The sequence below is a fragment of the Larimichthys crocea genome, chromosome VII, assembly GCF_000972845.2.
Source record: "Larimichthys crocea isolate SSNF chromosome VII, L_crocea_2.0, whole genome shotgun sequence".
Lineage (NCBI taxonomy): Eukaryota > Metazoa > Chordata > Actinopteri > Sciaenidae > Larimichthys > Larimichthys crocea.
This window is the reverse complement of record NC_040017.1, coordinates 20936957-20963247: the sequence shown is the minus strand read 5'-3', so window position 1 is coordinate 20963247 and position 26291 is coordinate 20936957. Positions and strand designations below refer to the sequence as shown.

Genomic DNA, 26291 nt, shown 5'->3' with positions numbered 1-26291 from the left:
TTGTTATATCAAATTAAATTGTGATAATATGTCAGTGTTGTGTTTCCAGGTTCTTACATGACTTGATTAAAAAAATCCATTCTGACTGGTCCATGACGACATTCATCTGTTATTTCTGCAGTGAAGACCACTGCTATGAACGCAATCAAAACATTTGCTATGGATACAATTCTGACCATAGACTCTGATGGATCACGGTGAACGCAATAAGATCATTTTTAAATCAATAATTTGACACCAAATATTAATTTCTGTAAGTTATTAGCTGTGTGTTATGCAGGATAATGTACAAGCTTTATTGCCAAATACTGTTTTGCAACAAATGGTTACACCGCTGTCAAGGTTAAAAGTTCATTGTTTACCTTAGAGACAGCGGTTTCTACACAACAACCTCAACACAAGATCCATTTAGTGGTCGTTATAGCACACAAACTTCCTTAATTCTTAATTTCCTTAACCTTAAGTGCCAAGAGAAATTGATTTCATGGCAACTGGGCAAACTCATCAGCTCATCATCAACATCAGCTGTGATCCCATGGAAAGCTCCCTAACAGCTGCTTGAGCTTTGTAAGATTACTTTATCAGCTTCTTGTTGTCTTTTGGATATGCGTGGTAAGTCGGCGTGTCTTTATTATGAAAAATTACCATTTTTCTTTTCACTACTGTTTTCAGTTATTACCTTCAGTATATCATCATCAGTATATGAGTAGTATCTGCTGTACCTGTTGTTGGTTTAAAGGAATAGAAAGAGCTTATTTGCTTTTTTTTGCTGAAGGTCCACTTTACCACTTCAGTGGTTGAAAGGTAACTAAGAAGCTAGACTAGGCTTGGCAAAGAATTGAAAACGAATATGCATGAAATAAGTCAGAATGTAGAGCTAATAACGGTAGGGTACGTGATTCTCGGTAATATGTTTTTATTCGAATACACCTTTTTCTTCAAATTTAGCAAATATCTCCATGTGATCTGCTGGCTTTCTGCTGTGTGTGTGTGTGTGTGTGTGTGTGTGTGTGTGTGTGTGTGTGTGTGTGTGTGTGTGCTGAAAAGAAAAACTGTGGTTGTCCACAGGCCTGACTCTGTAAATGGGAAACAACCAAAGTGGCTCCGACTGAGCCACACAAAACCAACTTGTTACTCCAGCCAGAATGTGTGTCAGGTAATGTTAAATGACTTGCAGTGGACATCGAGCTTACTTTCTAATTTGCTGAGATATGTTGTTATGGTGATGTGAGCTTCAGTAGCAGGAGCCGATGTGCTTGTTCTGGGAAACCATCTCATCCTTGCCTCATGTTAGAGTAACTTTAGTGACTTTAGTTAGTTATATTACTTGCTGTATTGCTCTCACTGTATCATGTATTTGTCATGTAATGGATTTCTTTGGCTGCCACACCTCTAAGATTGTATATGTTTGTAAAAATTGTTGTCATATGTTTTAAAAGTGTTTTTTTTTCTGTTATATTGTACTGGGAATGTATATTTCTCTGGTAAACTCACATGGTTTGTTCTGCCTACACTGAAACTGGAAACAACCTCATATACCACCCTGATGAAGGCAAGATAGCCAAAACTATTTAGGGGAATAAAACATGGTATGATATGTGTGTTCTCAAAACCAGAAACTATTTTGCATTCATACATGTTTCCCTTTGTGGAAAAAAAAGAAAAAAAAGATTTCTGATCTGGCTCTAATCATGGCATGGATAATCGTCCATCACCAGCAGATGGGCAAACTAGAATAGCGACCAAACGCACACAACAGCTCAGCTCATTCAAATGACATGCCTTGCACGCCTATGCTCTAAAGCTGTCGCAAAACTGCTCATTAGGATGAATTAAGAGAGGCCTGTGTGTAAATGTTGAGCCTACCGTTCAATTTTTGGTGGTGAAGGGAATCTGGAGCTGGAGGGGGGTGTGTCTGGTATGGTGAGGCGGTCACAGCAAGCATCTGGAGATATGTGTGGCCATGTCCACTGGAAAGAAAGAAGGAGAGGAGAGAGGGATGATTGATGAGAATGAAAGAAATAAGAGAAAGAGAGGAAAAGGCCTTGCGTGAATGGCTGAGAAAAGTGTGGGACATTACACTGCGATGGTCTGCTTCAAGGTGTTAGGATTACTTTTAGACTGTCCTGTATATTGTCCAGTCTTGCTCTATAGCAGAGCTGGCAGCCAGAAACGGAGCAATAATGTGATTGCAATATTCCTCTAAATTGGAACGAGGTGGTTTGGGCCTTAGAGACACGGTGACCCTGCAACATATCTGCTCACAGATGTCTGAAAAAGTTGGCTCCACTCATTCAGAGTACTCAACCCCTCACTGTGTTTCCATATCCAACCCACAAAGCTTCTGCAAGATATATGTCACATGTAAAACCTGCAATGCTCACACTTGGAGAAATGGTGGGAAAGGTGTGTGATTTAGAGGGTGATAGCAGACTGTTAAGGGATTTAGCTGTCCAGTCTGCCTTATCTCCAGAACCGGTTCCTCACTGAGTGTTGGTCTTTGGGGAAGTAGACATTCACAGTCTTTGGGATGGGCTCTCTCTGGGCTTGTGTTTTGGGGCTCCGCTCTCACAGCTTTAATTGAATCATTGCTTACAACCAACAATTTGGAGGCTTTTTCAGTTCATTAAAAGTTCAGCGTTTCAGCTTTGCCGTGTTGTAGATTACGGTGCGTTAGACTGTATTTTGACAGGCTGAAGTTGAATGTCCAACGCGAGTCTCTGGAGGCTGATTGATTAGCGAGATAAAGTTTGTCTGGGAAGACAACAGCTGTACCCATGGAAACTGAAATCAAGCGGCATTAGTATCTGTAGTATCATTTTGCTTTTAACTTCCTTCTATCTGAGCTGCTATCTGACAACATATCTGATAATATGTCTGGCTCTAACGCCTCCTTTCATGTTTTATGGAGGCCCAAAGCAACATGTGGTATCAAAGTTTATTTATTAGTTATGATTTTACCAATCTAGGCGTTGACACTTGACCTCTATGAAGTCCTACATTAGGTTAATGTCTGTTGCTGCACTTAATCAACTATTGCCTGTGTTATTTATTAGTTATGAGAATATTGTAGCCAGATCTTTACTGCCAATTACACCAGAAACTTCACAGATTTCACTGATTCAGAGTCCTAAGAAAAAGCATTTTGTAACAGAAAATGTCTAGCCTGCACATGTGTAAACCATCATATATCTGGGAAGCAATTATTCACATGAAATATTTCTTCATAACCTTGATTGTGTTGAAAAATAAATTCTGCAATACATCAATATTTTGAAGCCAGTACAATAGATAGATAGATTTAACACTCAGACAAAAATGCAGTTTAGGGGTGTGGTTCAAATAACCCCAGCAGCTGTAATTATAGTGTTTTAATTAAAACAGAAAGAAATCAAACTTTGTCAAAGACATGACCTACCTGACAAGCAGCGTGTGACATCACTGCGTGTTTTACTGGGTGGAAAAAAAAAAAAAAAACCTATTTTGAACCATGAATTGAAACACGCTGTCACATCCTTGATACAACATATCTATTCTCCTGCACAGCTCTGTCTACCTCTGTCAGTGAGGTTATCAACAGTTCATCAAGGGAACATGGAAGTGAGAGACAATACCTTCATCCACTCCACCAGACTCTTGGGGTGGCTCGGATCACTTCAATGAAACCCCAGCACCTTGGACCCGGGTGATTTAAAGAGGAAGAGACCCTGCATGCCTCATGAGATTGTCAGCTGCTGTTGTGATCAAAACATAAATAGGCCTCAGTCTGGTGTGTGTGTGTGTGTGTGTGTGTGTTTTACTGGATCACATCGGCTGTCTATTAAAGAACTCAGTGATGGTAAAATAATTACTTTCATCAATTTCAATCTGCGGTCTTTCAAACACCTCGAGATGACTGTGGAAAGAGGTGTCTCTGACATGACCCGCACAAATACAGTAGATTAAATATGCATCAGAATGAATGTTTATGGAAAGTTAACGACTCCCGGGCTAACTACAGTGTACAGAAAGAATCGAAATGTGCTTTTTAAGAGACACCGAAGCCAATTAGCAGCAATATAATGACTCAACATGTTTTCTCAACTCCTTTTATCACATACTTTGAAACAATCTGGTTTTAAATGATGGTTATAGCCAAAAATAACCACACAAAGAACTAGCAAAAAATCTTTCTGACAGGTTGGACTGCAGTTGATTTATAGACACTCCTTTTTTTTTTTTTTTATCTTTATCAGGCTTCAACATTATTAGACTATTTCAGTAGTTGAAAGTACTCCAACCAAGTACATTTAATCAAAAATACTGTACTATTTGATCCTACTTTTTACTTCTCCTCCACTACATTTCTGGGGGAAATTGTACTGTAGCTACAGTTACTTTAAAATAACCTACAAAATATGTTGCATTGTTATAGACTAAACTATGAGGCAGTAGAGTAGTTAAAATTAGACAGTACATCCTACATTTACACAATGATCCAAAAATATATTATAACATAAAAGCACTTAAAGTACATTTTGTTGCTTTTTAAATACAGAATTTTTGCTTGTAAGTATTTTTATCGTGTACTTCTACTTTTACTTAACTAAAATATCAAAATACTTCTTTCCACACTGGACATTTTACTGTTAATATGAAGAATATTCATGACTCAAGGCACCAGAATTTACATTACTTCCCTTTAAATTGCACAAAAAAAGAGAAGACTAACTTTTTATGCTGACATAAGTCGTCATGAGCCCGATTTAAACATAACCACCTGATCAATAACTTGCATGTTGCTGTGTGTTTTCCATGTATTGCTTACAGGTAGAGGTCATAGCTTTTTCCTACCTTTTTCATTTCCCCCTCCACTTCACAGCTCCAATGGGACTCGCTGCCGCCGAGTGCACCATTGGGTGTCGCTGTACGCGTAAAGTCTCTTGCCGGCAAGTTTTGGTCCGACCGGACCCCAACACAGTCTGAAGTGTCAGATAGTCTTGTTAACACGTGAGAAATTTCGGTGTATGGAAGAGGGTGAAAGAAGGGGAAAACCGGGAGAGAGAGCGAGTGAGAGGGGGTCTACTAAAAATACGCGGAAGAGAAGTTTGGAGAGAGAACTGGACTTGGAGGAAACAGCGAGAGATCCTAATGAGGGAATGCCGAAAAGGAGAGCAGATATTCGGCCAGAGCACCAGACATGAGTCCGAGGTAAGATTGAGATAGAGAGATAGAGGCGCGGATGACATCCACGCCGCCGTGTGATCACACAGTGTGCCATGATGAGCAGCTTTTTGTGTACACACCATGATGACTTTCTCCAGGCTTTAATGCGTCTTTTCGTGCCGAGCCGATGGTCCTGATGTAGCCTTCAGTCCAGACAAAGCTTGAGCATCTGGATCAGATGTGCACGTCCGGCCTAAAGCTCATCTGACAGACAGTACCTCCAGCTATAAAAGACATATTTTTTATTCCTCAATTTTAATCTTAATACATGCGTAATTAAATCATCCAGCACTCTGGAGGTTATGTGCAGATGGTTCTCAGCATGATATGTAGGCGTAAGTAAGAAATAAACGTAGCATTCAATTAAAAAAAACACATTAAATGAAATGTTTTAATAATTTGTTTTAATAGTGAATAGAGTGCTCCAGAGAAGGCAAAACTATTTAAAAGATCTTTGGTAAGCAGTTATTTTAAAGACAAAACAGTGTCCACAGCAGGCTGTCTGCCTCTCTATCTTTATCACATATAACACGAATATTTTGACATCCACCCAGTAGTGTGAAACAAAAACTTTACAGGTTTTTAAATGGGTTGGCTCATTATTTAAACATCAAAATAGGCCCTAATGTCCTTTTGTGTGACTTTTATCTACCCATTCACAATCCACAGTGAGTAATGCTGTCAGCTGTAATGTCCAGGTGATGGGATGGCTCAAGGTGTTTTTTTTTTTTCCTTAAGTCACAGCAGGTGTTTTATCAGAGAGAGAGAGAGAGAGAGAGAGAGAGAGAGAGAGGAGGGTGGGAGAGATGAGTGTTAAAGTGGTTTGTCAAACCTCCCTTTAGTTTCCACTTAACTAATTGTGCTCTTTAAGTGAAGCCAGGGGGGCTGTTAAGGCTCCAAATGTCCTCAGGGGAGGTCTGCTGTGGTGAAGGTGAGAGACACCTTCTCAATATAACTCATATTAGCTTTACTTCTTAAAAAAAAAAAAAAAACACACACACACACACACCACAATTTGCTTCTTTTGTGTAATTTGAAGGGGTAAATTCACAACTTGGGGGGTGTGTGTGTGTGTGTTTTTTTTTTTTTTTTAAAAAAAAAAAAAAAACACACACACACACACACCACAATTTGCTTCTTTTGTGTAATTTGAAGGGGTAAATTCACAACTTGGGGGGTGTGTGTGTGTGTGTTTTTTTTTTTTTTTTAAAAAAAAAAAAAAAACACACACACACACACACCACAAGTTGTGAATTTACCCCTTCAAATTACACAAAAGAAGCAAATTGTGATTGAAGTTTGGCCTCAAGGATAAATTAAGATTAAAGATGGTGGATTTTTTTTTTTTTTTTTTTTTTTGATGGGGGGTGGGGTGGGGGGGAGTCTAATTCCTTGAAGGTCCTTGACAGGAAAACAAAACTTGAACGCCCCTTGATGCAAGTAGTTATTTCCAACATTAAAACCCATCTGTAAGGTTTAAGTGATCATAAATATGCAACATATATGCGCATGTATACAATAGCTGCCTGTCTCTTTAAGACGATGTGTTGAGAGGTTCAAGTCGGGGTCACTTGAAGTTCCTGCCCTCAATTTTACCTTTTAGTTTTATTATAGACTGACATCACACGGGGCGCTAAAACACTTAAGGCGCATAGAGGCTCCATTATCATCCCGGTGCGCGTTATTGCTCCGACTCAAAAATAGCTAAGGAAATTACTAAAAAAAAAAAAAAAAAAAAAAAGAAATAGGAGGAAACTGATGCTGGTCTAAGCACGTATTTTTTCATAGGAGGGGATGAGAAAGAGGGGAGAGGAGGGGCAGAGACACAGAGAGAAAGAGGGAGAGGGAGGAAAGTGGGTGGGAGGACGGACCTAAGGAGCGACAAGAAATTCATATCAATTAATAATCATAAAAAAAGAGCTGGCAGACGCGCTCGGAAAACTGGCATGGTTTTTTGGAGGCTGGCAGTTCAAAGCTGAAACGTCAGATATGACTCCTAGAGACTGCTGAGATGATCATTAAGGGAGACTTAGATCGGATGGCAGAAGACATCGGGCATGCAGGTAAGAGCTGATATGCTTTGCGCACAGGCACCCAAACAAGAACAGGGGGGAAGGATGACATTTAGGTTTTTTATTCATTCAACTGTACAGTGTATGCAGCCAGAGGAGGAAATATGTTTTTAATCAATCGTTGAAATGTTTGTAGAATTAGTTTTGCTTCAGGTTTTTTTTTATTTTTATCCCAGGATCACTTTGATATGCGCTGCGCTCAGTCTGTTTTTACGCATTTAATCCGAGTCGGTTGAAAGGTTTATTTCAAATAATTAATTACACACAGAGAATACACCGAGTCAGAATAAAATCTTTAGAAACAGTTTGATATGTCGACGAATTTAGATCTGACTTCAAAAATCTGCAAAATGATCTAAAAACTAACAAAAAGAGACATTTGTCCTAAAAAAATAGAATTTTAGTAGAATTTTAGTAGTAGTGTAAATTTTTTAAAAAACTCATATTTAATGTAAAAGTTAAATGGATCATCGTCCTCTGTTAAAAAAGGGAACTTCAACTTCTTCCCTAATCTTGTAATAAATTTAAGAAACAGCAAAAAAAAAATCATGCAGGCCTGTCACTGTTTGCAGTTAAGTCAGGACTGAACACAGACACACGGAAAATTATTATTATAGGAATATTTGGGAGGATTTTTAGTGCATGAATTCCTTTTTTTTTTTTTTCCTCCCCGAGATTTTATATCCATGTAAGAAAGAGATGCATGTCAGTGCTGCTGACAGGTCTGAAGAAGAACCATCTGTGTGATGCTCCTCAAAGTAATGAGCTGAAAACGGTCTGTTTCTGGACGTGATTTAAGGCTCTTTTCTGGCGGTGATAAGGTTTTAAAGGATGGCAGCTCAGAGACATGAGGTTCACTCGTGATTCTTGATTTTGCTGTTACAGTAAGTGAAGAGTAAAATAGAGACGCAGGGAGAGAGGAACGGGGTCCTCACGGCGACACACACACACCAACACACACACACACACTCAGACATACACACACACACGCACAGAGTCAGCATGCTGCGCTTGCAGAACGCGACGTGAAGTGTTCACATGTGCAAAACGAGCCCTGCAAAGATAGTTTATGGAGCGTGACTTCAGAAAAATAAAAAACGTGCACACGATAATTTTGCTTTAATTTCTCAAAGAATTCAGTTTATAGCTCGTTAGAGCTCAGGAGGAGAGATGAGGAAAAAGATGCAGATGCAGTAAAAACCTGCACGATGTTAGATGATTGTAATCCAGAAAAAAAAGTGACAATTTACTCTGTTAATACTTAAATATAAAATGCTGATTATTCCAATATCATTAATATGATTATACGCTCAAATAAACTAGTTTTACATCAAGATGAAGCAACTGTGTAACTCTAATGCCTCCGGCACTGTTTTGTAAGTCTGTGATGATTTCTTTATTAGATGCGCGATTACAGCATTCACACAGGAAACTGACTCTTACCTTCCATGATGTTTGATGACCTGACTTAACTCAAAAGTCAAACTTTTCTAACCTTTAATGGGGTCTACTACGCGATCTACGCTCCAGGATGTAGTTTTTCTAAAACGCAGTGTGCTATTTAATGCATGTAAAGCTTCTCCAGCCTGTTTGCCTCCTGTGAGTTACAAAAATAACAGATCAAAATTAAATTCATAATTGGATTAAAGGGTAGAAAAATAAAAGTACATATCAAAAACTACAGGAAAGTTTTTTTTTTTGCAGATTTACACTGCTGTGTTTCCTCGTAAATTGGGCTTGGGCTGTATATGAAGGTGGTCAAATGGCTTCTAAAATATAAACAAGGCGACATGAGCGTGGTGCAGAAAATTGAAATGAAAGAAAAAAAAAATGTCAACATAACGTTTTAGGCAGATGTCTGAAGTGTTTATGTGACTGAGGCTGCATGTAGAAAGTAGGAAATGTAGTCTCCCACTTCACCCCCAAACCACCAAAGTGACAAAACAGACAAAACACAGGAACAATGAATATTAATCTAATGCAAATAACCGAATGCCATCGCCATCAGGTACTTCTCTGTCAGCAAAGCTTCCTCAGCATGTTGACGGGTCATTAAAAAGAAGGATATCAGATGAAAACAGCCATGCATCCCAGAGGGACTTGAGACACCTTCTCTCAGGCGACTGTACTGTTTGTGCAACCAAGAAAGAAATGATTTAATTTAGCCTGTTTTAAAAATAACAAACTGTACTGCAGGCTTTAAATCTGTTTACAACATTACATGCAGCGGGGGCTTGCTTTAAGTCGTGCTGTCTGTCTAAATATCTTTACAATCATAGATGGCTTCCTAACAGGATGCAGTGAGCTTAAACATGCCTTCCAGCTCAAGAGTTTTAGAAAACATGTTTTACTCTTTTACTTTCTGTCATCAAACAGTGAGCTCAGATATTTTAAAAAAAGGCAAAAGTCTTAGCCTCTCAAAAGACCCATTCACATGACAGAGAGAGAAAAGAGATCCTTATTGTTTTGACGAGAAACCCACAGCTCCTTTGACTGTTGTTACCACAAGACGTTACCAGAAATACTTTTTTTTGTATGCAAAGCACGTTGCAGGTGCACAGGAATATGGCTTTGTGCATGAGATGTTTTTTTTTTCTTCATATATCACGTAGTATTTTATAGAATTTGCAAGGATCTACTAAACGTGGATTTAAATGTCTGTATTTAAAAAAACAAAAAACTGTCGTCATAAATCAGGAAATAAAGAAGCCTTAATTTTATGTGATGCAGTTGAATCGTGTCACATAATACGGCGCTGTAGACCGCATTGCAGACGAGAACGTACACTGATCATGTGTGTGTGAGTACACAGCGTGTCACCATGCTACGCACAGTAACCAGTAACAGTAAGCTTAACACCCCTTATTGCTGTGGAGACCATGCAAAAGTTCAGCAGCTTGTGGAAAGTACTTGGCCTATTTCTCATATCACATTCATTTCTAAACACGTTTGATCTGGCCGACGCTGAAATTTATAGTAAAATATGACGGTTGAGTAATCAAAGCCAGACAAAAACCAGAAGTGGAAACACTTTAGATGACAACTGGGGACATGATGGAGCGTAAACCCATCTAAACCTGCCATACCCGCCTTTTTATTCACAGTCTTTCTTTATTTTAGGTATTTATGACCAGGTAATAAGTGATGAATAGCATACAAACCACACGTGTCGATAAGAAGAGAGCATGTAAAAATAAAAATACTTTTTTTATGGAAGCTATTGCATTAGATTTTTCTGACCACTAGCTTGATGCCATTCTTATTCTGTCATTTCATTTTCCATTTTTTCAGTGATGACATTTCCTTCTGATGCTATAGGCCTGATACTGAACATGACTTGCACAGAATAACGTCAAAATTGCACTGAGTGGGGTGACATGGGTTTTTTAAGAATACGCCGTTAGCCCGCAGCGCATTGTGAGAGGGAAAAATTGCTTAGGATTCCCCAGAATTACTTATAACTCATTCGCCAAGCTTTTTTAAATTTAGATTCATGTTTTCCTTTTCACGTTCCGAGCGCGTACACTGAATGAAATAAACAAGAAGTGAATGAACTGGTGTCAGGAAGAGCATGATCAGACAGATGACATGATATTTATTTAGTTGCTTGTTTCCCATCAGTGAGACTAAGCCCTTTGGGACAGTTTGAGACGTTTAATCTCATATGTAAACTATCCTCAGATGCCACCGGTTGAACAATACATGGTGTTTCATGCATGCAGCTGATATAGTTTATTTTAGGCTTGATGGAACAATTAGTGTTGATCTTTGAGCGTGTACGAATGTGTGCGTGTGTGTCTGTGTGTGTGTGTGTGTGCGTGCGTACGTGTGTGTGTGCATTACATCCCTGGAGCTCATCTCAACGAATGGTATTGAACCATGTAATGCTGATTTACATCCCGTGTGCACAGTGTTCCTTATATGACTGGGCAGAAAGGGGAGCCGAAAGACCTATCTTTTTTTGGATGTGTCTTTCCCCCCACAGGTTTATACCTGCTGTTCATCATACTTGTGAAACATTCATCCCTTGCTTTGTTTAAAACTCTGCACACCACTTCTGGAATACTTTATCAGGAAGCCAGCAGTTACAAAATATATATCTGCGGTTCTCTGAATTTTGCTCTTTCTCTCTTTTTTCTCGCTGCGGAGGAAGTGAATGCGTATTCTTGAATTTCTGATAATGAGAAAACCACTGCAACTGTTCACCTTTAAGCAAGTTCACATTTTCTGAGTGGCCTTCATGTTCACAACCCACACATGAGTTCTGCACACTGTGCATGTTCCATCAAGTGGAATCTATGAATTAAACATGATTACATAAATACTCATGGCAGGAATTACAAATTAATTTGAAAGGCATCAAAGTCAATTAAGACTAACTTTAATAATGAGTTTGCATAAGGATACAATTAAATTAAGTTTTTAAATGAACTTTTCAAAAGAAAATATGTTATAAATAACCAGTCTGTATTATCCTCATAAATGTATCCATATGCAAAGGATTATTTTTTTTCATATTACAACCTCTGTGTTCTTTAAAGACTTTTTACTTTTATTTTGGCAATTAAGCTTTTTGGTACTCAAACGTCATTTCAACACAGTCTGCTGTCTGAATCCTCATTTTTCATGCAATACTTTTATAAAATGCATCAGTATTCATTCTTGTGGTGCAGAAAATTATACATTAATTGTGTTTTTTGTGCATCGAAATGCTGACTGCCGCATGACTTTTTACAGATATCTGTTGTTTCAGGTGGCGGACTGAAGACGATGCTGGGTGCCATGGAAGTTCCAAGTCATGCTAGGGATCTCCTCCTGCAGCTCAACAGCCAGCGAACCAAGGGCTTCCTGTGTGATGTTATCATTGTGGTGCAGAACGCCCTCTTCAGAGCTCACAAGAACATTCTGGCTGCCAGCAGCCTCTACTTGAAATCATTGGTGGTCCATGACAATCTCATCAACCTCGACCACGAGATGGTGAGTCCAGGGGTCTTCAGGGTCATTCTGGACTACATCTACACAGGCCGTCTTAGTGATGGAGACCCCACCTCTCCAACTGAACCCAATCTAGGGGCTGTCTTGGCAGCAGCCAGCTACCTTCAGCTGCTTGACTTAGTGGCTTTGTGCAAAAAGAAGCTGAAAAGAAATGGCAAATATCCTCCCCGCCCAGGTCCTGCATTTCTGCCCTACCCAAAGATGGGGCCCAATAGTATGGGTTTAGGGAGTGGTGGCAGGTATAGGGTTTCCACTCCTGTCATTCAGTCCTGCCCTCCAGGAGGAATTTTGAATAGCCACGCAAACCGGGCACCACCACTAGAGGAGCTAGTTCCCCATCGACTAGCCCTTCATGCTGGGGAGCTGTATGCCCCCACCTCCAACCAGGGCTCTCAGGTGTTCCCGTCCCTGCAGTCAGCTCTGCCTGCCCAGCTTGGGCGTTCAGCTCACCCTGATAGGAACTGCTCCCCCAACTACGGCCTTGATCTCTCCAAGAAAAGCCCCAACTCTCAATCTCAGCACACACCCTCTCACTCCCATCTGGCAAACACTCACAATGATGAGGAGCGAGACGGAACTCTGAGTGGCCACACCAGCCCCATGCAGGGGACGAACGGGAGAGCCTTCCCTTCAGAAAAAATGGAGTCGACCGACCAGGCAAGCTCTCTCACTCCTCCTCCCATCCCATTCTCCCATCACAACCAGCCTCTTGGCCCACACCTTCCCCATCTGCATCGCTCCGGCTCCCAGGGCACAGATCGCTACCCATGCCCCCCAAGCCCTGATACCCCCACAGAAGGTGCAGAAGCAGGCAGAGAAATGGGCAACATCTACCGCTGGGTGAAACATGAGCCACTGTCATACACAGCTGAAGATGATGATGAGGATGAGGATGAGGAAGAAGGTGGTGAAAATGGAGAACAGCATCACAACCACCACAAGGCTGGGGAAGAGAGTGAAGGAGCAGACGACAAGAGTGGGTCTGGCACAGAGGAGACAGGCAGCAGTGAAGGCCGTCCGTCCCCGCCTGGATCGATGGGGAGGTTCCACATGCCGTATGAGCCAGAAAGCTTCGGGGACAATCTGTACGTCTGCATTCCCTGTGACAAAGGCTTCCCGAGCTCAGAGCAGCTTAATGCACACGTGGAGACACACACAGAGGAAGAGCTGTACGGCAACTCTGGTGGTGAGATGGGAAACAGCAATAACAGCAGCACCAAAAACATGACCAATAATACAAATGGTTATGGGAGCCTGAACAGCAGCAACAGTTTGAACAGTCTGTCCCACTTGGAGACCAAGACCAGCCAGGGTCTGGGTTCAGGGGGCATCGGAGAGATGATTCGACCCTACCGCTGTAACTCCTGTGAGAAGTCCTACAAAGATCCAGCCACTCTGCGCCAGCATGAGAAGACCCACTGGCTGACCCGGCCTTACCCCTGCAGCATCTGCGGCAAGAAGTTCACGCAACGTGGCACCATGACCCGCCACATGCGTAGCCACCTGGGCCTTAAACCTTTCGCCTGCGACTCCTGTGGCATGCGCTTCACCAGACAGTATCGCCTCACCGAGCACATGCGCATCCACTCAGGGGAGAAACCCTATGAATGTCAGGTGTGTGGAGGAAAGTTCGCTCAGCAGCGCAACCTCATCAGCCACATGAAGATGCACAGCAGTGGAGGGGCTGGAGGGGGCCTGACCACAGATGGGAAATTGAAGCTGGACTTTGCTGAGGGCATCTATCCTCTGAGTAAATACGCAGCAGAGCATCTGGGGCTGAAGCAGGAGAAGGCGAATGAGCTTCTCATCCAAGCCCAGCAACAAATGGTAGCTGATGCAAAGGCCATGGAAAGCCTCTACCCACTGTCCAAGCTGGCCTCGGAGCACCTGGGCCTCTCCCACGATAAGATGGATGTCCTGGGCCAACCCCTCCCCCCTCCCCCACAGGCCCTTTCTGAAGCCCGCACCATTGACCGCTACTCACCCAGCTAAGACCACATGACCTGTGTAAATGGCAAAATCACCAAAAAGGTCTGTGTGCACACACACAACTTGCAGTATTCAAAAGCCATTCACCTCAACTCAGTTTCTCCTCTGCACCTCAGACTCAGACCAAAAGGAATTGGTCTGTTGATGCACACCAAAATGTGTAGACTGTAAGTGCCTTTCTATGCATCTAATGTATCTTAAAGTCCTCCTTCATAAAGGAGCGCTGTGCTATTCCGTGACCAAGAGGGACACTCACTCAAAGAAGTACAGTATTTATGTACCGTGTATGCAAACAAACAATGAAAAAAAAAAAAATTACAGCCATTGAGCCAAAGTGACAAATTGAACACCAAAAAAAAAATTGTTTTTATTTATTTTTGTATTATGGTGAAATCCAAAGAGAAACTGTTGCAAGGAAATGTTGCAATCTGACCCTAAACCTGTGTCCAAAAGGTTGTGTACAAAAAAACAACAACAACAACAACAACAACAACAACAACAAAAAAGCACATAAGGACAAGATTCAGGGTTTCGGTCCAGACCTGAGCGGAACTTTTTACCAAATGAATAAGCCAACTCTTCTGGACTTTAAAGTAATGGGAGGATATATATATATTTTTTCTCTTTTTTTTTCTGTTTTTGGGGTACTGGACAATTTATGTATCTCACTCTCCAGCTTTTCCAAATCATGTTCCTACTCACCCAAGACGCAAGGAAATGACTGAACGATAAGAGCACTTGCTGCAGCATTTTGGTAAAGTCTCCTCTGCTTTATTTTCTCCACGTTTTTTTTTTTTTTTTTTCAAGTAACCCACTCCCCCGCATATCCGTCGGGGTAAAGGCTCATACTATGTGACAGTAATGGTAGCTTAATCAGCCTTACAGTCAGTGTGTAACCCCTTCTTGAGCTAAAACTTCCTTTGCATTTTGACTAACATCCCTTAGCTTTCAGTTGTTACCGAGATGCAGTACAGCCCTGTGATCTCATAACTGGGACATGATTGCACATACCCAACTGTTGACACACTAATCCCTGTTCATGATGAGTGTAGCTTCATCTCACAGAGTAGACGAAGCATGGGTGTTGCCTCTGACCTTTTGTAATATTTACAATTGTGGATGTGGCTGGGCAGTGAGGCATGGACCAGGTCAGGATTAATGAGTCAGAAATCTGTCATTTACTGTCAAGAGAAATTACTTAATTCACAGCAGCCTGATGATTAATCGGGTTGTGGCAGTAGTCAGATACTGCTTTGCCACTCCACTGACCCTTCATTTGACCTCCCTCCCCTGTAGCCTGTTGTCTGGGAGTCTGCTACTGTTGACAGGCCAAAGTGAGTACTGTACTCATCCCTTAAAAACGCTCCACACACCACATGCATATATGCCACCAGCCCCCCCGTCTCTCTCCACACACACATAGCGAGCTGCTAATCTGTCCGCGATATGAACATAAGAAGGGGTTTGCGGGTCTTCCCTTGGAAGCCAGCGGATGAACAGCACAACCCAGCTGCTGTGCCTCAGTAATCCCTGTGAAATCTCACTTTCTCCTGGACAATTCGCACTGCTCGCCAGGCATGATGTCCCATTTCATGCCTGCCATCTTACCCCTCTGATCCACTTATTAACATCATATCCGACCCCGAGCAAATGTCTCCTGGTCTCAGCCTCCCTTCCATGCTGGTATCATATGCGGAAACAAAGAATGACATATTTCTGTGTTGGCTGACCAACAGCTCCTCCAGCTTGAAAACAAAAGAGCACTTAAAGGTTGCGGGTAGACGGCACATTTTTGTCTTTCAATGTTTATTCCAAAAAACATGCTGGCCTTTTTCTTCTTTTCTTTTTTTTTTTTCTTTTTCCACTTTTACTGGTCCTTTATTCAGATTAGAAATGTCTGACCACTATAGTGCCAATGCCAACCTCAGTGGGTGAATGTGAAGACTAAAGCCATAAATACACTGTGATAGACGTAGTGAATCTTAAAGGCTTAAAAAAAAAAGAAAAAAAACAACAACAACAATGTGCCTGACTTTTGGGATTGTTTTTTTTTTTTTTTAAGTGTAACAATAATTTAAGGGCTTCTTCTCTGTAGCATATGATCATATCAAACATGTTGTTTTCTGTCACTTACTTTTCTTTATTTTTGATTTTTAACTGAAAGCAGCGCACGTGAAACTGGTGCTTACCTCAGGACTGAACCCAGCATGGGGACGCTAAGCTTTACTAAACCTTCGTATAACAATGTCAACACACACACACACACTTACACACACACACTTACACACACACACACACATATGTTTTTTATTTTCTTATTAACAGGACAGTTGTCCTGTGTTAAACCTGTGGTTATTTCTGTGTTTTATACATTTCTTGTTACAGTTTTATGGTGGAGAGATAACATGTGATATTAACATTTTTTTTTGTTTTTGTTTTTATTTTTACTATGCGGTATACATTTTCTATTGTGTAGTCCTCAAAGAGGCTTGTGTCGGTCTGACCAATTCCATTGTTGTAACATAAGGCAAAGTCATTTTGGTAGTATCTTAACTGGCTGTTTGTGAATATCTGAACCACACTTTAGCGAGTAAGGTGGCATTTATCTTTGGTTTCAGCAAAGTGTTTTTGAAATGTTTCCACAAGACGTGATGCATCATACTTACCTAAACAGACGAGCAGCGGCTTCGCTGAAAAAAAAAAAAAAAAAAAAAAAAAAAAAACCCAGCCTCGTATTGTTTGACCCCTTTTCTCCAGAGGTTAGTGAACTTTAGATGTGAGTCAGGCTGAGGCCGTACATGCACACAAACACACAGGAAGCCAGCTTGTTTTGGATGAGTATTTAGGACTCTTGTCTGTTAAGCTCTGCAACAAATAGAAAAAAAAATAAATAAATAAAAGAAACAGTTTTAACAGTAAGATCATGTGCATACGTGTTAAAAAAAAAACAGGCGGATGTCAGACGTGGGAATTTCAGTCCACTCCTTCTCCTTCTCATTCACGAGTTTAAATGAAAACCTGTCTCCTCCTTTTCCCTGCCATTAAAATAACACAAAGTGTTCCCACTGTCACTTCAAATCTGTGCAGGAGGGAAGAGCAAGATAATGCCTGAACATTTCTGTAGGATGTGCACCGCCTGAAATGTGCTTGATTGCATTAATGCGTATGACAGACAAGAGGAGGAGGTTTGTGTATCTATAGAGAGGGGAAGCGCTCACTTGTCTGTTTGTATGTCCCCATGCTATTCGAACATATGAACGGCCTATTAATGCACGTCCTGGGAATAGAGCTGGTGTGAAGGAGAAGAGCTGAGGAGCAGGAAGTGAACTTTTGCCTGGTGTGTTGTGTTGAGCAGGATGTGCCGTGTGTTTCTGCTCAGAGGCAGATAGAGAGACGGAGAATGGGGAGGGAGAGGAGCAGGGAGAACGCAGCAGGGTGGACGCGAGCCATTGTCTCAGTATGAAAGCCTGTTCGTACTTCTAAAACTCTCCATTCAGAAAACAAGTAGACTGTATCTTCTCTTTTCCTTCCCCTTTTTGCTCTTTGGGAATAAACCTCTGCTCAGTATCACAGTGATACGACATCGCGGGCTTTCAAGGGCTGCGCGGTGAGGAAGCCATTCAGACATTTTGTTACAATTCGAGGATGTTGTGGATTACATTTTTTTGGCATCCTTTTGGTTGGAGGAATTCATTAAAATATTTTCTCCATATTGTCTATATTTTCTGAAAAATCAGGACATGGCTGATCAGTATGAAGGGCCTGGAAGCTGTAATGCACATCATAATTAAAAAAGGCAGTATTTCTTTTTGCTCTGCGGTTGCTTCAATTAGTAAAATAAAATTACAAGAGCCTTGTTTCAATTAACTGATGTAGCCACTCACCCCAAGGGAGCTTAAGCCATATGCCTTTGTTAATTTTTATTTATATAACACACCAACCCAGAAAACATCTCACTGCCACCAAAGTGGTTTAGATGATGTTTTGAAAGTAGTAAAATTAGGCATTGAAAGCAATTAATTAGTTACATTAATTGATTTAATGAAATATAAATGAGTGCAGTAAGACAAACCACCAGCTATGACGTTTTTTTTTTTTATTTTATATTGTTTTTTAGCCCATTTCATTCCTTTCTAATGTTGTTATGGCAACCATCCCAGGCCCGTAACTTTTATAACACTAACAATATAGAAGTAAAAAATGATCTGGACGTGTTCCAGAGGCCCTGCGTAGACCAAAAATGGTTCAATGTAAAAAAATGCAAAGTATGCCTTTAAGCTTTCTACCAGCGGCTGCAGGCTGGGGTCACCTATGTGACTCTGACAGGCCGAATAGTCCTGATCTGCAATCATACCGCTGTTTGACATTTATTGTATTTCACAAAGTGTGCCAAAAGGACTGAAGCAGTTAGCAGACATCGCAGATGCTCAAAACAAAACCCAGCGACAAGCTTTGTAGTTTCCATGCGTTGCATTGTTGAGCTAAGCTTCTGACCAACTTTGACTTTGCCTTGTTATGAAAGCCATTATCTGTGTGGTTGATCATGAGAGCACAGTTGCAGACATGCCACTATTGTCCAGTGTACATATTTCTTTTTATGAGGACTCATTTAAATGTAAACTAGAGCCAAATAATATCAATAATCAAGTCTTATTTTGGTGTTCAAACCAAAAACCGCATCTTAAGTCGACCAATACAAATGTGCCTTCAGTATATTACGCATCGACGGTTCTGCAATAACTTGTATGCATGTGTGTGTGTGTGAGTGTGTAGGTGTTCTGATGTGGCCACATAGTGCACCTGTCCATTTACATGTCTGAGTGCCTTTCCCACAGTGTAGCAGGGTGAAGTACAAGGGAGAGATTTGACACTTTCAAGAGTCTTTATTACAAGCAGCTGCTTTAGATTTATTTCCCCCGAACTGCACTTTTCTGGAAAAATCATTGTATTGTGATTTTTTTATTACTCTCATGATCCCCTAGAAGTCCCACAATTGCCTTTCCTCTGGCACTTTGCTTCCTTCGCTTTCCTCCTCTTCCTCCCTCCAGTGCAGAGCTTGGCCACGCTTGTTCACCGCCCTTGTTACCTCAAAGCACAGCTTCCCTCCTCACCTCTCTCTGTCCCTTCTCTCTTCTTACACTCAACACAAACCGCTGACCCACAGCGCCCGCTGCCTCCCTCCTCTCCCATGATCCACTTACTTCCAGCTGTTTTTCATGCTGTAGAAGACAGTTGTCTAAATGTTTATGTGAAGAGCTACTTTCTTTTTCTTTAAGCCCTGATCAATTTCCAAAATGAACTTTGTGGCATGTGTTAAAATACAGCAGATGATGGGCCAAATAAAAAAAGTCTGACATCGTTATTGTATTCTGATCCTCAGGCCAAGAAACGGCTTACAAAGGGAGATTAAAGACAGCATATCGTTGTAGAGGAAATGCAGAATAATGTGAGGGGAAATGTTCGGGGGAAAATATGCTCAGAAAGATGCCAGTAAAGTAAACATGTATGAAATTGCACAATTGAGCCGGGCCTCGGCTGCACCAGCCAAGTCATGCGCTGAGATGGAGAGAGTAAGAGAGAAGAGCTGAGAGGAGAAGAAACAGAAACAGAGAGAAAAATGACTTGTGCTTGATAGCCATAACTTTCGGTAAACAACAAAGAAAAGCTGGTTTGCTTTGTGTGTCTCCTTTTTTCCCCCCACCTCGTTCTCGGAGTTTACTCTCTGTTTCATTTCCCTCTCGTAGGAAATAATCTGGTGAGGAAATGAAGTTTTTTTTTTTTTTTTTTTTTTTTTTTTTTTTTGCCTTTTCATTGTTGATTGCTGCGGGTCATTGTCAAGGTTTTATAATGTTAACGTCCATGTCAGCGTACCCTCAGAGATGTCATCCTTTTTCCAGACCTAACAATTATCACCCAATCAGCAGATGACCCGCAGTAGGCTCTTTGTAGTTGAACGGGGCACGAGGGTTCTGGCGGCTCGTAGTGTCCTCCATCTGTTTGGCTTGGATCTCTGTTTCTGTTACTACCTTGAACACATACAACACAGAATAAGTGGGCTTTGAATCTTTTTTTTTTTTCGTTTTTACAGTGTACAACTTCTGCTCCAGAGGTTTAAATGGAAAGACAAACAAAGAGCAAGGACAAAACAAGCAGGAATTTGAAAGAGGGAAAGTTGTTCGGGGTGAAGATTTGATTGTATATCTCATACTCACACACATATAACAGATGCACACACACACACACACACATACAGCTGGATGGCAGACCGCTGCTCCAGATTAGGTCAGATTTAATTAGGCTGCCCTGCTCCGTTTGGAGTGTCGCTTCTTGTAGAAAAAGCCATTATTAAAAGAAAAGGTGATTCCACTGACGGCTTCACTCTCTAAAACCTGTGCCAAAATGTTACAGAGCCTCAGGGTCCTCACACAAAGATACACACATACGTACACAAAGACACACACGCACAAAACATGTATTCTGATTTTTGGGGAGAGAAAAAAAAAGGTTATGTGTATAGAAATGATGGATTATGATTTAATGAAGATCACTGTGATATTTTGAGGTGGTTGTATCCGGCTGGTTGTGGTTCACGGATAAGAAGGTTCAGCAGCAGTAACACAGACTGCCACGCAGACAGTAGTCGCTGTGGATAGATGGAAAAAAAAAAGAAATACATGACAGAATACATACATCACCAATTTACAATGGAAATTAGATTTTGCAGTAGGAAGACAGGATCTTATTTCATGAAGCAGACGTCCGTGTAACATTCAATAATGTGTTTCATTTCAAAGTGTTTCATTTTGTGGTTTTATACCATGAAAACAATTAAAAGCAATACATTAAACCAAACAGTATTTTTGCATTTTCTGCATTTCATTGTCAATATTGATCTTACTTTGCTTTAGTGAAATGAATGTATTTATTGCATGTCAAAATGTTTTATAGTTAATTTTTTTTTTTGTGTGTGTGTAAATTTCAATTGTGGGTTTTTATAATAATTTCATTTAATTATGGTGTCTTGATAAAATCATGTTGATAAGGCTTTTATTTTTTTAAAAGCCAATGTGAATTATGTCATGTTTTTTTTGTTTGTTACTATACTCAAAATCAACTTGGCAATAAAGTGAATTGCATAACGGATTTACAAGAAAATGTGTCGGATTATTTCACTTATTCACACGTATAATTCCAATGCAAATAATTCTACTTCATAATATACATTTCTACCACACAGACGTGCTATTAAGCTTTTTCTGGATGTGCTTAAATTGATATTTTCTTACATTTCTTTACACTAGATTAACCCCATTTTAAAATCTTCAAAACCAGAACTTTAAGTATTCGACCAGTACGGCGACCGTTTGAGTCTTTGACACATTTATTGTGCATGATATGGGTTTCGCATTAAAAAGAAAAATATGAGACAAAAGACCACGATCAAGACCATTTCACAGCAATGATGACCACAAAAATGAGCAACTTCTGTTCATTTTCCTATAATACATTCGCCTTCGAGTCTATATTCTCCCATATGGAGACATGTGAGTGCCTCATTTAAGACAGAGAATTTCAAATGAATCTCATACATCACACACAGTCCACATGCAACAATGAACAGATCCATTACTCTGTCAGCAGGAGCAAAACCAGCCAGGCAGGCACACACACACTCACACACACACACTCACATCCTTTTCCACTGTGTGAAAATCACCTTATTATCACTAGCACATAAGAAATCATAGTGCCTTCCAGATGTTTGATATGAATCAAGCAACTTGCCACAAATTACCTCCTGACATTAAACAAATTAGCATTTCTCCTCTCAGGTGCTGTAAATCATCAACATTCATGAACTCGGGGTGCTTCCTGAGATCATATTCACCAGGTGTAATGAAAGACATCATCCGCTTTATGCTGTTTGAACAGTAGGTGAAAATAAAAGAAACAGCATGACATTCATCACATGTCTCAGTTCATTCTCTTTCCTAAACCTGGAACGCAGGCAAAGTTTTCTCTGCGTTAAAGGAAAATTCCAGTTTATTACATGTGGGCTTTATTTTCATAGTTGTGGCCTTCCCTGTATCTATTATTAACAAAAAAATCTCAACTCAAAGTCCACTTACTAACTTTTTCCAAAGCTTTCAAACTAGTGAATGTTTCCAAGGTCAGGAATGACCTTGTCATGATTATTTCTATCACTGTACTCGCTAAATTTATTGCTGAGATGTAGGAACATGGTGACATCACTGCAATGAAGTTCAGGATGAGACATGAGTGTGAACAATCCAAATGTTTAGCCAGATTATGTAAACCACTTTATTTGGGGGTGAGTGTGCAGGACGGAAATTGGGGGAAAATTTGACTTCAGGTGCTGGCGTGACATGAAATTCGACCCAGGAAGTCCAGTTTGAGTGACAGATTAATGCATTTAAAGGCTTATCAGACAGATGTTTATATGTTGAGACAGGATTTTACAACTCTGGAAAGGCAATTGTTTTACCTCTCAATTGTGAGGTAGTTGAAACAGTGTTCACGATACAAAGTATGAATGTATTTGATTTTTTTGGCCAATGCAGCAGAAGTCGAGCCTGCACCATTGGTGGCCTGAACACAGCCTCACATTTAAAGTTACTAATGCTGGTTACAATCCCTTACTGCGCAAGAACAACTGTGTGTGTGCACTAGTCAGTATGTACAAAAAATATGTTTTGCTACGCTGGAAGTTTGTGATTGCTCATGGTTTTTCGCTTTGTCAGACTTTGTAGCAACTTTAAAATTGAGTTAGTGCCCACTGCTCATACTCAGAGACCACAAGACCTTCTGGCAGCGTTTCTGCTGCCTTGCCTCTCTGCCATTTGGAGGCACCACATATTAAATGGCAAAGGTCTGAGGTGTCTGGTGTCAGGCAGAAGGTGCCCTGATTCAGCCTGGTAATGCCAAGAAAGGGGAAACTGGGTAGGTGCCAGATCTCAGTCACTTCGCCGTCCCACAGAGCCTTCACTCCTCTCTCTAAGTTAGAAAAGTCCACTTTTCTGTGTGAGTTTACATGTTCTGCTTGTGTTTGTGTAGGCTCTCCCCCCCACGTGTCCTTCATATGAAAACATCCACAGTTATGAATGTGTGTGAGTGATGTGCAAAGTACAAATTACATAATGACAATCCATAACATCAGCTCAGGGGGGTACGTACCACATAACAACTCACCAACAAAGATTTCTTGAGTAAAACTTTCAGCAAATCAGGCCCACGCACATGCAGTAATAGCAGGCCATCATCATTTCCGCTCATACACAGACCCACACAACGCTGTACCAGAATCAAAAACACTATCAACATGCCAAAGAGGTAGACAGATGTGTTAGTACCATACAGCATCTACGCCTGCGCCTGACTAACATTAAAGGCATCTAGACCACCCAATAATCTGACTCAGCTGTCAGCTGTTTTCTTACTTTGAAAATAGCGTAATAGCAAAAAAATAAATCAGCATTCCACATCATCTCATTCATCATTACACACTGTAGATCCTGTATAGGGGCCTTATTACAGAAAGATCCCAAGCAATTCACCGAATATTGAATTTCTTTCTTTCTTTCAGCCTGATAAGAGCCACCACCTATACAATCCTTTGCTCTGTGGGACAAACTAATAGCTGCTGACTCAAACAGCATATTATAGCAAGCTAACTTGCCAGTGTCGACGAGTAAAAGTAGACAAGTTGTACATCCTAAACACAGATACGGACATGGCCGTATGACTGCTGATTAAACAATCAAGTTTAATCAAGTTCCCGGTCAGAATTTCTTAAGTTGAGATAAGATCGAACACAGTCATGAGTTTATGAAATGCTGCCGTAGGCCAAAATAATTTTTCCTATCTTTGAAAGTTAAGTTAAGTTAGGACAACCAGCTGGGAAATCTTTCCTAATACCAAAATGAATGGATAGTACTCTAAATTAAAAGCTCCCACGCCTTGAGTGACTAACTATCTTTTCCATTAATTCAAAAGTGACGAACATCTGGCTCCTGTGGAAAAAAAAAAAGATCTTGTATAATATGGTTTTATTGTTTCTATCAGCCTGTTTTCAAGGTCAAAGAAAGTGGACGGTTTGATTTTTCTGGGGTAAAATGAACTACGAACTAGCTAATGTTCTCATTCATCTATAGAGACATGACAGAATCGAATTCAGAATCTCTAAAGGTAAAGAAAGTTTTTTTTTCAGCTACACGAACCTACAGCATCTCCACTGGCTTATGCAGCACACACAGGCACTGACTTGGATGTGAGGCATTGCAATGATGGCAGACGTTCAGCTAACATCAGTGTTTTGAAATGGTATGGTCTACTTTAGGAGTGTCTGAAGTCATATTGCAAGATTCTTCCAGGCACGAATACTGGAAATATATTGTAATATTTATGATTACAGGTAAAAAGGAAATATAAATGTTTCAACCCTTGACCTGTTGTGTTTTACTTCTTTTGGCGGCGTCCAACTCTTAATTAGAACATCAAATCCCCCCCAATCCCCACCACATTTTGAACCCTGGTGATGTCTGTCTGCGTTTGCTCAGCGATGTAGTAATGAACTCTTCAGGAAGTGAGCAATGTATGCCGGGAAAGGCTCCAAACCTTTTAGGGATAATGGCGTAAAACATGAATAGATGAGCTGGATAATGAGCCGGTTTCCAGTGGAGTGGATGTTTGCGTAACCTGGCGCTTCAGATGTAGTAGAGTAGATGGGACATGAGAAGGGCAAAGGTGTTGAATGCAGAGTCATTGAAACTCTGAGCACACACAGACACACTGCAGGGCCTCCGCTGTCAGCACTATGGAGAGAGATTAGGAAGCGTGTGCTTGTATATGTGTTTGTGACTGACAGTGACTGAAATAACAAGTGTATCAATGTCATTAAAAAGCAATTCTAGCAAACTTCAAGTTTATTCCTATTTCTGGACTTTTGGGACTTCAATTCCAGGAACAAGATCTCTGCATGACTCCTGATGCCACTTTCACTATTGCATTGCCATTGTTAATGTTTCATGAAGTTGCTTTAAAAATGTGTGAATGTCACAACCTTTGACATTTATAAAGAAGTTTCGGTTTTTGCTTCGCATTAATGCGCAGTTGTTCATTCAGCAACCAGCAAGTCAGATAAGGAGTCTTAATTTCCTGCTTTTCTGATACCAACTTCAACTAATAGTTTGTGTTCTTTTATGTAAGTATGACTGGATTTTACACAAGTTTAACTTGTTAACTGGCAACAAACTGTGCCTTTGAATAAAAGAAGTAATGTTAGAGCATAAAAAAAAACATCCAAAAAGTAGAAGAGAATCTATTTAAACTTTAACCATGACAAAACAGGGGAAATCAATGTGATACACAGTGTGCACTGGGTGTAAAAAAAAGATTTTAGGTCATCAATAGAAGCAAACGCTATATACATGCATCTAAAAGCAACTGTCATTCCTTTAAAGGGAGTGTGTCTTGGTGTGATAAGTGCAATGAAGTTAGTTCATTTAGTTTGTGTGAGAAAGAGGCAAAAAAAAAGAGAGAAAGAAGGGAGACGGCAGACACACCAGTCCACTTAAATGGCCATCATCATGACCCCTACATGTTGTGTCTCACGGCATGTTTTACAGTCTCATTCCTCCTCCTCGTCGTCCTCCTCCTCCTCCTCTCTGCCTGTCTACCCCACCCCTGCTACATTTCGCTGCTTGGACTCCCACTGAATGGAAAACAGCTGGGTCAGGGACTGCCCAGAGCACATTATGCCCAATTCTTCAATGAATTCCCATCTACCTCTCCCCTCTCCTCCTCTGTCCAGTGAGCTCCCTTGCTCCCTGTCCTCATTTAAGGTGGGGCTGTGCAGCTGAAACAAAAGAAAAACAGTATGAGAACATGTTTCTCACCCACATATGGTACTTTCTCTCTCCCTCTCCTCTTTTCTGTGAATTCGTTTCCCAACCTTACTCCCTGGTGATACTCTGGTGTTATGGCTAGTTCTGCTTTTGACAAGTTGAAAAA

General features: G+C 40.7%; 1 protein-coding gene and 1 long non-coding RNA gene across 5 annotated transcripts; one reads left to right on the top strand and one right to left on the bottom strand.

Moving 5' to 3' along the window:
- Positions 1-1822: 1822 nt before the first annotated feature.
- LOC113746180 (uncharacterized) lies at positions 1823-3739 on the bottom strand. The gene is made up of 3 exons (XR_003462652.1): positions 3615-3739; positions 3419-3453; positions 1823-1970 (listed from the first exon to the last, which is right to left on the bottom strand). It is a non-coding gene; the product is annotated as an uncharacterized LOC113746180 (long non-coding RNA).
- A 1159-nt stretch (positions 3740-4898) lies between these two features.
- On the top strand, positions 4899-21404 carry hic1 (hypermethylated in cancer 1). 4 transcript variants are annotated; one of them, XM_027280946.1, is made up of 2 exons: positions 4899-5190; positions 12015-21404. In XM_027280946.1, the coding sequence occupies exons 1-2, from the start codon at positions 5131-5133 to the stop codon at positions 14262-14264; spliced, it is 2310 nt and encodes a 769-aa protein (XP_027136747.1). In that variant the 5' UTR covers positions 4899-5130; the 3' UTR covers positions 14265-21404. The 4 variants fall into 4 exon arrangements, with proteins under 4 accessions (XP_027136747.1, XP_010734973.1, XP_010734970.1 ...); XM_010736671.3 differs by having other exon boundaries at positions 4900-5190; positions 12031-21404; XM_010736668.3 differs by lacking the exon at positions 4899-5190 and adding an exon at positions 6580-7268 and having other exon boundaries at positions 12031-21404.
- Positions 21405-26291: the final 4887 nt, after the last annotated feature.

Bases quoted from the DNA above. Each gene is read 5' to 3' on its own strand.
- hic1 (XM_027280946.1), top strand. From the start codon at position 5,131: ATGAGGGAATGCCGAAAAGGAGAGCAGATATTCGGCCAGAGCACCAGA. The intron at 5,191-12,014 runs GTAAGATTGAGA...GACTTTTTACAG, and splicing joins GCACCAGACATGAGTCCGAG to ATATCTGTTGTTTCAGGTGG.